This window comes from Lycium barbarum, chromosome 2, assembly GCF_019175385.1.
Source record: "Lycium barbarum isolate Lr01 chromosome 2, ASM1917538v2, whole genome shotgun sequence".
NCBI lineage: Eukaryota > Viridiplantae > Streptophyta > Magnoliopsida > Solanales > Solanaceae > Lycium > Lycium barbarum.
This window is the reverse complement of record NC_083338.1, coordinates 141,476,244-141,489,132: the sequence shown is the minus strand read 5'-3', so window position 1 is coordinate 141,489,132 and position 12,889 is coordinate 141,476,244. Positions and strand designations below refer to the sequence as shown.

The 12,889-nt window shown below is 34.9% G+C and overlaps 2 protein-coding genes across 2 annotated transcripts; one reads left to right on the top strand and one right to left on the bottom strand.

The window, feature by feature from the left end:
* The first annotated feature begins 3,507 nt into the window (after window positions 1-3,507).
* On the top strand, window positions 3,508-6,627 carry LOC132627667 (protein TIC 20-I, chloroplastic-like). Its single transcript, XM_060343139.1, has 3 exons — window positions 3,508-3,667; window positions 4,939-5,137; window positions 5,850-6,627. Exons 2-3 carry the CDS (start codon window positions 4,960-4,962, stop codon window positions 6,485-6,487), a joined length of 816 nt encoding a protein of 271 aa, XP_060199122.1. The 5' UTR covers window positions 3,508-3,667; window positions 4,939-4,959; the 3' UTR covers window positions 6,488-6,627.
* Window positions 6,628-7,264: 637 nt separating this feature from the next.
* Window positions 7,265-11,765, bottom strand: LOC132627666 (oligopeptide transporter 2-like). The gene is made up of 6 exons (XM_060343138.1): window positions 11,030-11,765; window positions 10,133-10,230; window positions 9,292-9,858; window positions 8,577-8,829; window positions 8,305-8,487; window positions 7,265-8,101 (listed from the first exon to the last, which is right to left on the bottom strand). The coding sequence occupies exons 1-6, from the start codon at window positions 11,540-11,542 to the stop codon at window positions 7,487-7,489; spliced, it is 2,229 nt and encodes a 742-aa protein (XP_060199121.1). The 5' UTR covers window positions 11,543-11,765; the 3' UTR covers window positions 7,265-7,486.
* Window positions 11,766-12,889: the final 1,124 nt, after the last annotated feature.

Sequence of the window (12,889 nt, the reverse complement as noted above, 5' to 3'; positions counted from 1 at the left end):
TTAAGATATTGTTGATCTTAGATAAGATTTTATCTGTTTTAATTTTGAAAAACTTCGTTCGATCGAGACAAGAGTTATATATATATAATACATCTTTAAGGAAAAAATGGGGCTCTTAAAAAATTGGGACCCCAATCGATTGCTTTATTGGCCTTATAGTCGAGCCGCCCCTAAAATAAGTTCAAATTAATTTCCTTTTTGATTGACATCTTTCGTTGAACTCAGTACTCTCTTCATTTCATTATAAGTGGTGTTTTTATCTTTTCATTTTGTTTCAAAATAAGTGGTGTTTCACAAAATCAAGAAGAGATTAATTTGTTCTTCCAATTTTACCCTTATCTGAATGAATGGAGTTTTACATAACCAAGAAATTATTAAAAAGCTACTTCTTTTTCAAGACATTTGATTAAGGGGAAAGTAGTAAAAACACTTCTTACTTACTAGAAGTGAATAATTTTCTTAAGAGGCGTGCCTAAGCTAATAACACCACTTATTATGAATGAATTGGAGGGAGTATTAAACATCTTTATAGGTGTGATCTGCAAATTCTGACATATGCATGAATATAATTTCTACAATGTGTTTAATAAATTTAATTTATGATGAACAATTATAAGAGTTGTAATTGCCAACAAAATTATTCCGATGAATCTACAATATTACTCAATTAGCTATGAAGAAGAATGATGAACCGGTAAAGCCTAAGAAACGACTTTTTGTTACTAATCAAAACGTTTATACTTCATTTCAGTGTTTATATTTGTATGATAATTAGTAGTTAAGAAATAAGATTTATGCAGTTGTTTATTTCTCACTTTTTATATTTTGTAATGCTCCTTGAATTTTCTTGATAACCCAAATGCATGAACACCCTTTTGTGAAGTCTAGCCATGAGGTTGCAGACAAGTTCTTACGTAAAAGGGCAATAGCGGAATTTCAGGCTCATTCATTACTTTTACTCCGTCAATAAAGGACAGTTGGTCAAAGTCAAACTACAAAACTTTCAAACCTGTGGACTATTTTGAACTTCTTACGTTGTTCCCATACCACCCTTCAAAATTAAATCCCAATCTTACCCTCTTTCTGAAGCATCAAAAACACACACGACAGGGCATTTTTTTGGAATTCGAGACATTGTTACATGCAAGACCTTTTCTTGTTTACTTGTTCAACACGTCCCCCTTACTACATGAATTTCAATTCAACAAATACTATTATCTATTCAAAGTTAAACAAAAGACACCTCAGTCAAATTGCTATAAATACCAAAGCCCGTGAATGACTTTCTTCATCCACATTCATTAGCCAAAAGTAGAGTACAACTACAACCCTCTCTTTTTTTCTCAAGAGCACCAAATTTTTTGTGAATTACTGACTTAGAGATATTTGAAAGAAGAGAGAAATTGGTGGAATATTTAGAGTTGTAACCCTACGTCACAGTTAAAGTGTTCTCCGATAGTTCTGCTCTAATCTCTGATTTGTTGCGTTCGAGGATGACTTGTCGAAGAATATTTACTTTGTTGATAATTTTCGCCATCTTTGTTGCTCTAACGAGTCAAAACCATGTTGAGGCAGCTAGATTATTGTCACAAGATTTTTCTGGTGAAACAATTAATCTCGCAACATTCCCATCGATATATGAGAAGGCGAAGAACAACTTGTCATTTTTGCTTGAGAGACTACCTTCAGGACCTAGCCCTAGAGGACCTGGTCACTAAACCAAGGAATGAGCAGTTTTAAAAAATGGCTGAAAGGAGCAGTAGATTAGCATAGCTTACAACCTCTTTTTCCTTTTTTTTTTTCTTTCTCTTTTTTGGCTAGATATAGAAAATACAGGATTTTATGGTTATTTACCTCATTTATTAATTCATCTTTCTGTTATACTTTCTGTAAAAGATCCAATGTACGATATTCTTGTAAGATTCAACTGTTACTGAAATGAAATATTCTTTTTTATATGGTTTACCTCACTTTCTTGCTATGGTTATAATTATGGGTGTTTAAGACCTAACTTTTATAAGTTAATAAGAAATATTTTCGTGTTAGTTGAACCCCCCCACATCCCCACACACACACACCTTAACTTATTGGATGCTATCCTAGCGACACACGAATATATTCACTAGTATTGAAATTTAATTAATTGTAGAAAGCACATGATAAAAAAGTGAATATGATTTTGAATCCCAAAACTCTCACTTGTAAATATTCCAAATTTCAGTACATTGCACTAGAGTTAACATGCAAGAGTTTATGTGTTGAACTCTTTCCATACTTTGAGCATGTTTGGATGAGCTTATGCCTATAAGCTGTTTGCAGCTTATAAGCTAAAAAAAATAAGTTGAGGTAGTCTAACTTATTTTTCTTAGCTTATTTTCAGCTTATAAGCTGCTTTAGATAAGCTAAGTCAAATGGGCCCAATTATTTTTTTGAGCTTATTTTAAGCACAAAATGACTTTAAGCTGGCCAGCCAAACACTTAAAAAAGCTGAAAACAGCTTATAAGCAACTTATAAGCTGCAAACAGTTTATAAGCTAAAAAAAATAAGTTGAGGTAGTCTAACTTTTTTTTTTTGGCTTATAAACTGTTTTAGATAAGCTAAGTCAAATGGGCTTAATTATTTTTTTGAGCTTATTTTAAGCACAAAATGACTTTAAGCTGGCCAGCCAAACACTCAAAAAAGCTGAAAACAGCTTATAAGCAACTTATAAGCCAATCCAAACGGGCTCTTTAGCTAGAGGTATTTTTTTTTTTTTTAAAATTACATTTGCATTAAAAATCAATTTTCAACTACTTTACGAACACCGACTATTTTGCACTTATAGGTTCAAAAAGTAGTCACCCATGCTCTTTTTACCATTTCAATTATGAGTGACTTACAAAAATGATTTTAGAGGTGGATGATCTTGAACTTTTAACTTCGCTTTCCTCATGCACAAAACATCACGTTTAACGAATTTTGACTTTTGATCTGGAAGATTTATCTATAAGGCAAGCCTAGGACGTAAGTTCAAGACTACTCATTTCCATTCCAAGGTCATTGGGTGTAATTTCCTGTCAACACAACGTCATTGGGTATAAATCATTTTTTTTTTGTGTGGATTGTCCTTCAAACGCATAGATCTTTAATTTTTGCCCCTCAAATTGCTGGTCTTTAATTTTTGTTCTTCGCTTAAAAAAGTGACCGAAAATACCCCGAGGTTCTGGGTTTGAATCCTCGTTAAATTAAAAAAAAAAAAAAAGAATTTCACAAGGCAAGACTTTCACGAAACCTCTGCCTTAAGGCCTAACATTTCCCCAAAAATTAGATCTATTTGGACAAAATTTAGGCCTTAAGGAAAAGGTTTGCCTCCTAATTTTTGCCCGAATAGACTTAATTTTATTACGAAACTCTGCCTTGTGATTTTTTTTTTACTAAATTGGGATTCGAATTCAGAATCTCGGAGTATTAAACGAATCGGAAAAAATTAAAGACACCCGCGACTCAAATTTACATGAGCCCACAAGCCCATACACCACAAGACGGCCCATGATAGCTCGCTCTTTGTCTTTCCACCATTTCCACCTCGCCAAAACCTTAGCCGAGCAGATAAGAAAGAACTCCTCTACTCACTCACACTCTGCACTTCTACCTAACGCTGTTACATTCTCTATGCCTTTCAATTAGGTACCTAATCCTTTTTTCTGTTAAATGAAGAATGTCCTTTGTGTTACTAGGGTTTTTTTAAGCATAAATGGGCACAGTATCAGTGCTTGGTTATTATTGAATTTTGTTCCTCAATAACATCGTCTTTACAATATTATTTGATGATTTTATGGTTGTCGCCATTATCTTGTAACTCTGGAATATAGGAGTTTTAATGATGAGATGGCAGTCATGTAAAAATTGATAGTTGTAAAGTAGTAATGTTTAGTTGAATCGAACATATATAGGGTTAAATTTAAGTTTCTTCTTAATTTGAATAAGAAAAGTTCATATTTTGATTTCTTCCGTTGGAAAAATTCAATTATTTTCACATAACATTCGTAGGGCTCGTTGCTGTTGGTTATAACTTGGATCTGGTTGTTGGTATTGCTTCTTGTTGGTTTTGTGCATCACAATATAATGTCTTTTCTTTGTACCAAAAAAAATAAAAAATTGTAATGTTTTCCTTCCAAACCGCGCTTGTGGGGTTACACTTGGTATGTTGTTGTTGTTTGTTTTTCTTCTATAGCAAGTACCCTTTTTTTTAGACATTTGAAATACCGTTCACCTGACAAATAAACTGAGTTTTTCTTGACAGTAACATAACCATTTATTCCCTTTTAGATTGTGAGTGATATGGAACAATAATTAGACTACGACCGGAAGTCTCTCACTTGCTGGTTGAAGAAAGTGATTTTAGAATTATAGTGTTAATCCTGCATTTCTTAGAATAATTCTTCCCTGAACATTGGTGAAAGGCCTAGGACAATTTCACCTTTTTCTTTATGATCATAGGGACAAGTTTGAATGTAAAACCACTCCCTTTTTGTGGACAATGAGTAGTATTAGATCATTAGTTGGAACGATATTAGTATTTTTACTCAAACTTGCAAATAACTGCAGTTTATATAGTTTAAAACCTCGAGCTTTCTGTTAGTGAAAACATTACGAAAGGTTTGTGTTGCTCATCAGTTTATAAAGTTGTACTACAGGGATACATAAATTTCTTCTTGTGAATAACGACAAACTTCCTATTGTATTGGGGACTCTCCATATTATGTAATTATTGATGGTAAAACTTCCAGCTTTTGGATTTGATAGTCAGTCATGTTTATCTGCATTTTCTTCGTTTAAAATTTACATTGAAATGTTTGGTTCAGATAGTTCTTTGCAGAGTTTATGGAGATACTTCCATTTTCTTCCACTTGGTCTCTAACCCGCATTCCGGTGCTATGTGTTTTTGTTCTTTGTAGATCTTCTCGAAGGGATTGAATATGATCCTAAATGGATGCTTATTGAGTTCTGGGGGTATTTGTAATCCTTACAAAGCATGTAGCTTGAAATCCTATGCATCTGCATCGTCACACATCCCGCTGCTGCCTTCCAAGGTTATAGTCGCATGTGCTAGACGTTCACCGGCACCTCATCGGTATTCAAAATCCTGCTCTAATGGTGTGTATGAATTCTTGATGGTTATCCTTTTGCATGTCATTTTCAATCTATACTTCTGAGTTAAAAATAAACGCATTATTGAAATGGTGTTTGTTGTTGCATCATACGCATGACTGCAACTTAACTAGATTGATATTTGGTTTCTTAATGGGGCCAGCAGGCTATTGGCCTTTAGCTTGAGAAAGCTGTGTTTTACCGAAGCATAGATCTGATTCTTATGTTAGTTCTCATTAGCCCTGTTTTTTCCTTTTCTTGAAGGAGTAATATATCTCTTCTTTCCTCAAAGGCTTAAACTAAAAAACTGAAATGGCTCGAGTTCTTATGCACCCATGTTTAGTGGATGTTGCTTATTAGAGATGTATATCCTTCCATTCCCTTTTTCTACTGTTCTCACACACTTCAAATAGACAAATGTGCAAAGGCGGCTACTTTAAAAATAGAGGTTTAAGGGAGTACAGTATGTCATATGTAGCTCTTTTAGAGGATTCGGTGTTTGTTATAAGAAGGATGATAGAGCAATCTCAAAAAAATAAAAAAATAAGAAGGATGATAGAGGGAAGAAAGTCATCTATATCTTATCTCTACAAGCATATGGTATAATAGTTTCTGTTGGCTCTATTAGTTGAAAGATTTAAAGCTATTGTCCCTATTAAAGTTGAGTTCTTCTTTTGAGAAAGGTAACAAACCTATTAAAGTTGAGTTGTCAGTGCAGGATTTAGCTTCCTTGATCTTTCTTCTGCATCATCACTTCTTTTACGTGGTGAATATGGTGGTCTTCCAAATGCTATGCCCTGGTTACCAAGGCGAAGCCAATTGTCCTTTGCCCCTAGAGCATCGAAGGATGTCCCCTATAGTTACAGATTCCCTCCGATGACCAAAAAGCCAAGGTGGTGGTGGAGATCTTTAGCATGCCTCCCTTACTTGATGCCTCTTCACGAGACTTGGATGTATGCTGAGACAGCATATCATCTCCACCCTTTCTTGGAAGATTTTGAGTTTCTGACATACCCTTTCCTGGGAGCTATTGGGAGATTACCGAGCTGGTTTTTAATGGCATACTTCTTTGTTGCTTATCTTGGCGTAGTGAGGAGAAAGGAATGGCCTCATTTCTTTAGGTTTCATGTGGTGATGGGGATGCTACTTGAGATTGCCCTGCAGGTTATTGGGACTATAAGCCGTTGGATGCCACTTGCGGTATACTGGGGCAAGGTGGGCATGCATTTTTGGACCGCTGTCGCATTTGCCTATCTGTTCACAGTTTTAGAGTCCATGAGATGCGCACTTGCTGGGATGTATGCTGACATTCCATTTGTGTGTGATGCAGCTTATATTCAAATACCTTATGATTAATGAAGCCAACATATAGGGAGTACTAGGATGAATCATGTTTCTTATGCCTTTTTGATGGAACATTGAGGCTGGGTGTAACTGAATTTTAAACTTTCAATGGTCACTGCCTCTTGTCAATTTATACTAGTGCTGTTCTTTCCTCTCCATTTCCCCAAAGTGATTGATTAGGTTCTCACTGATTTTCAGTTTGTTCTCTTAATTCCAATTGTCATTTTCATACTGTTTAATTACTTGACTTATCAGTATATCAAACGGGAAAAGCATTTCGCCAGTCTAGAGGCGGCAACATATATATAGATTTTTACTTATGTGATCACTATTTAGACTGCAGACTTGAGAGAGCAAAACCAACAAGAGAAAAGGGCTTCTTAACCCAAGAGCTTGTGTAGATTATTAATTTACAGAGTGACGGTGTATTTGCATACTAATATTTTCCACTAACAAGCAAGGTTAAAATTCAAGACCACCCATTTTCAAGGTTATTGGGTGATTTCATGTATGATTTACATATGGAACTTTTCCAAACACATCCAAGTAATTTGATTATATTTTGAAGATCCAAAAAGGATACACGCGCGCACACAGAGAAAGAACAGCTCTAATTGCGATAAGAGCCTAACAATGGAATTGATAATGGAATAACCCGACCATACACCGTAATTCATAACTGATTATTTCAAACAACATAATTCGCAACGATATCTTAGTAAGGGCCTATTGATTTGAATTATTCAGTTGATTTAGCAGTACTTTTATTAAATCAATTCAATTAATAAAGAAAAAGGAAAGTAAAGTATTTGGATTGCACAAGATCATTTTTTTGTGCTAGTGAGAAACTACTTGTATTATGTACCAAAAACACACACTACTAGTATTACTTTAGAATGCTTATATTTACAAAAACTATGAGCTAACTACTAACGAAAAATAACCACAAAAGAAAAAAGACAATTAAGTATGGAGCCTAACAATACTACTAAAAATAAAAACCTAATAGAATCAGGTCAAGGGACATCCATCAACAGAAATGCCTTTGCCAGTGGGACAAGAAGCCAAATCACAATACTCTCCACCAGTTCCCCACCAAGAGAAGTTAACATTCCAAAGAGTAATGCAGAAAAACAGAGCCACTCCCATTAAAGCCACTCCAGCATCTAGTGCTGCTGATAGGACATAATTGTACCTCTGCCACCATTTCTTTCTGTATCTGAAAATGAAGAAATTGAACACTGTTCCAATGAGAATCCAGCTGTTGAAATTCAATGATGTTGCTGGAGGCATACTGGCTGTAGCTGCAAAAAGTACTGGAAGGTTGATCAATTTAATCCAACTTTGGCTTGGGAATGATTTGTATAGCACCCACACCAAAAATGGAGCCACTGCACCTCCAATAAAGAACCAATTGAGGACACTATATTCTCCAAGGGGTCCGAATATTCTCCACGGTCCTACTAATCCCCAGATAACTGATGCATCAAAAAAGACTCGATCACTCTGACAGGTCCATGGACTGTTGGGAGGAAGCAAGTTAGGTTGGCATATGTGTTCAATGCTGTTAAGTAGCCACCATGCTACACACATATTGATTGTACCACCAAGTATGGTTCCAATTAGCTGGTTCAGAATAATAGAAGTTTTAGTCCATCTTCCGTAGAACCAAGAAACAGTATAATTGCTATAGTTTTTTTTTTTCCATACAATCAATAGATTTGACTCCTTATGCGTCCAATAATAACTACTACAATACTAATTAATAGGATAAGAGATAATACTATTAATGGAAACAAATGAAGAGGAAGAAAACAAGAAAGTCATACCTGAACGATGAACATTGATCTTGGAGGAACCTTCATGTAATGACCGAGCTTAAAATCTTGGAGAAAGGAAACAGCTTGGCTCATACTCATGTAACCAAAAGTCTTGAAGCAAACATTGGCTATTGGTCTCCCCGGGTATAACAGACCAATAAAATATTCTGTGATCACGTTTAGTCCTGGTGACTGTCATCAGAAGCAAAAATTTGTTTAATAAGGGAGAATGAATGCATCCACAAAAGGTAATAAACATAATTTCAACTTGCAAGACTAACCATGTTTGTGGTGGCTGTTATTATGCTTATCGGTAGGGTAAATATCAAAGCCATACAGGCTGCAGAGAGAAGCCCCCACCACGGAAGCTGAACTTGATCGTTCATGAAGATACATAGGACGAGAGACAAAACCATTGAAAGTGCAAGCATGAGGTGAAACCACCAGCTAGGTATGTCCTTATATTTCATCATAAGTCTTGTGTGAATATCAGGCTTTCCTTTGTATGAGGCTCGGAATCGCTGACATATTTCCCTGTTCAGTGAACTTATCAGTATAGTTTTCTTTGCAGCACTAGTTATTTCATTAGTTAAACCAATAGAAACAATGTCTAAGTTGATTAATATTTGGCCTTGTAAAGAGATGGAGGGGGTTCTCTGCATGTGTGTGAGAGAGTTTCTTTTTTCAGTTCATGTATTGGTTCTATTCTAGTTGGTTAACTAATTATGAAAGCCTTATCAGCACAGGAAACTATCTGAAAATAGCTAAGTGTTCAAGCAGTATAAACCCCTTACTCATTCCATTATTTAGAGGTACAGGTTCTCTTCTTTATATATATGCCAATTTTTTTCTTCTCACACTCACACACATACATTTTATACACATAAAGTCCAAGCTAGATGCAGTGCTTTCTAGTCTAGATCCATCACGGCGAATAAGTGACTAAAGAGTCGATAATGGGTGGGGGAGGGAAAAAGATAATTAACAAGCACTTACTTTCCATTGAATAGAGCAACATGAGTGATAGTAGCCACAACAGCTGCGAAATTCAGGCCATAAGTAACAGCAAAGAACATGCTGAGATGTATGCGTCCGTGTTGTGCATATGATACCTTGTCTATCTCAAACTTATCATTAACAATGGATGTAACATTATATATCTGCCCCCGAGCATCAAACAGCTGTGAGGAGAATAGGGGGAAGTTCTTGGCATTGTAGATGTTCAACCCCCAATAGGAAATTGGAATTAGTATATACACTACTCCAATATAACCCACTATGACATTGACAATGGAAAAGAAGGGGTAAACTAGAGGGCTACCAAGGTATGATGCTATAACTGCCCAATCAAAAGTGAAGGAAAAAATTCCAAGTCCTTGCATGCCTGAACCAAGTTGCTGGGCTAACACTGATTTGGGATAGGCCAAGCAGAGCAAAGATAAGTTTGACAATGTTGGGAAGAGAAAACCAGGGACAATGTACCATATGAAGCTGCAAGCTAGTACAACTAAGAAAAATTTCCCTCTTGAGCTTTTCCCTTCTCCTTCTTTTTCATGGAGAGCCCTGCCAAATTCAAGAGAAACTATACTTGTTACTTTAGATTATAACTATGCAGCAAGATAGTGAGGACAATTTAGTTCAATTCTTGTTTCTTGCAAGTCCTAATCAAAGAACCATCAGAAATATTAGGAAATTCTCAAATTGAGACAATATCCTATATTGATTATGCTGGGAAAAAAATGAAAACGAAAACGAAGAAAGAAAAATTTATCATCCCACGATGAGCAAGCCAATTCAAAAAGAAGCTAATATGCAAGTTAAATTTTGAGGAAATTACCTGAATAGAGAAACTTGAACCAGACTACTTGGCCACCACATCTCTGCAGGGTCTACCACATACTTCCTCATAATTCCTGCCCAACCATATCCCAGAACCTGATACGTACCAAACGTTATATTAGAATTATAAAAATCCCCACCCTCTAAAGCATGAGGCGTGCACTTGGAAATTTTACTTTAATCTTTGCTTGATCTTATAAAAATTTAGAGAAGGACTAACTAACAAGTAGGAGTACTAAAGAGTTGAAAAAGAAATGAAATTGAAGTTCAAAGATAACAACATAAACTAATAGGTCTGAATAAACTAGAATGAAATACAAATACATAGTGGGGCTCACAACATCTTCAAGATGTAATCCGTTCAGGCGTAGCAAATTAAATAGATACTCCCATCGCTTTATTAACATGAAGAGCCATGTTTATTATGTTGTTACTATTTTTATCAATTACAATAATGTTTTCCACATCAGGTACATATAATTTTGCGACATTCTCATGGAATTATCATGGTCGAAACTCAAAATCCAAGTATGAGTGATTTGACTTATGACTACTAGCATATATGCAAAGGCGAATTCAAGATTTAATCTTTATGGGTTCAACCTCTAAAATTTTAAGCATAAAATCCATTATATTTTAAAATTTTGGGTTCAAACCAACTATTTGTTTCAATGTTAATAGATTTTTACACGTAAACTTATTTTTTGCATCAAAAGTCCATATCCGCCCCTGCATGTATGTCTATGCAATTAAAAATTATCCTCGGTCCACAGAGGCAAAATGTAGGACTGGTGCCAACATGTCATCACGGAAGAAGCTATTTCCGCACCCGTGGTTTGAGAAAGAAAGTCGAGACATTCAGAAAGAGAGTTATTAACTAGAAGAGGTTCAATACCTGAGTGGCAATCACAAGAATCCAACCAGCCAAGAAGGAGATATTCCTAAAATAAAAAGCTTTAATAATATCAACAATCCCAACAGCATAAGCAGGTCCATTCCCAAAAGCAGATCCAGCATTCGCAAAAATAGAAATCAAAACATGTTCTTTCATATTAAACGGCCCTGGATTCAACGTAAACTCCCATGACATAATCTTAAACTTCCTCGTTGGTAAAACCCTAGCCATTATACGACCAAGTGGCAATGTCGCCACCTGGACAGTAATCATAGTAATCACCAATGGCTCTGATCTGTAACTGAAAAAAGTATTGAGAAACGAAAGCAATGCACACGACAAAAGTCCTAAAAACCACATACGAAAAGTCCATACTGGAAGAGATGGATCGTCATCGTTCGATACTGTTAAACGAACTTGTTCAATTGGCGATTCTTCGTCATCATCTTCTTGAGGAACAAGTACTTTTTCTGGATCGTTTTGTTGGATTTTTTCTTGCATGTTTACGGCCATTGAAGAAAGGCCGAAAACTAAAGAAGGATTAATTGGTTTCTAGGTTGACTTTTGAGCTGCACTTTAATTTGATCGTACCAACTGAATTTGGAGAGGCTTAAAGGGTGTGTATTTATAGTGCAGTAGTTAATGCAGGTAGATAAGAGTTCTGCATGCATGAGGAGTCCTATAATAAGTCCACTTGGGACTTGTTGAATTGTTTCTCTTTCTAATAAGGGATTGTTAATTCTAATCCTGTACAAATTCGGTGTAAAGATATCCGAGTAAATTACTTTAAGCATCCCTGTAATATCTCAATTCTAGATAAACTCCCTGATTTTATTTTAAAATCAAATAGTTACACTTGAAAATCTTACACAAATATTTCATGTTATCCTTATAGTAGTATCTTTTTAAGAACATTAAGCCTTTTACATAATAAAAATATTTCCTAATCAAAGAAGCGCTCATCAACTTAAAATAATTGAAAGCGGAACAATAAATTAGCAAATTATAATGATTTCAAATCCTGCCAATTTTCGACTAATTGATCAAAGTGGGTAGCATGTCTAGTTTAACTACTTGGAAAACTATCATATAATTCTACTAAAAAATATTTGAGTTATAAAAGAAAAATATATAATTTTTTAAAATTAAGTCCTTTTTAAGAAAAATAAAAAATAAAATATGAAAATGTGTCCAATTTGAGATATCGCATGTCTTCTAGATCGGCTCTAGCATTCTTATTTTGATACTCAACGAGCTTTTTAAGAGAAAATTATTTAACAATTCAAACCACTTACTACTTAGAAAAATTTGAGTTGATAGAAGAATGCTAATGGGAGTATAGTGGTTTTCCTATCCAAGAAAAAGAAATACTTGATGTTATTTCACCAAAATTGTGAATTTTCTAATTGGTCACGCGTCTACATCCACATATATACCATAGAGGAAGCAATATGAAAAAAGAAGTCATATGTAGAAAACGTTAGGCAAATTTATTAGAAAAATAACTCAAGAAGCAAGAATAAAGCTAGCATGCTTCTTTGCAATTTAACTTTATTACTAGAGAACCATTATATTCATACATAAAAACGGAGACTTGAAATTTGAGTTTTATCAATAATTGGTGAAAATAGAACAAACATCTCATTTTGAGACAGTTGTATTTATAAGCCATGGAATATGTCTAGATATCATCTAAAAGTTTGCAAAATAAATTAATTAAAGAAATTGAAACATTGGAAAAATGTAAAACTATAATTAACATATACTAAGTTTTTTTTTTTTTAAAAATAAAAATAAAAAATCGATGTCCTAAATGCAGTCCTAGTGGATCTCCTTGTTGGAAATTTGGGAGAGCAAGAC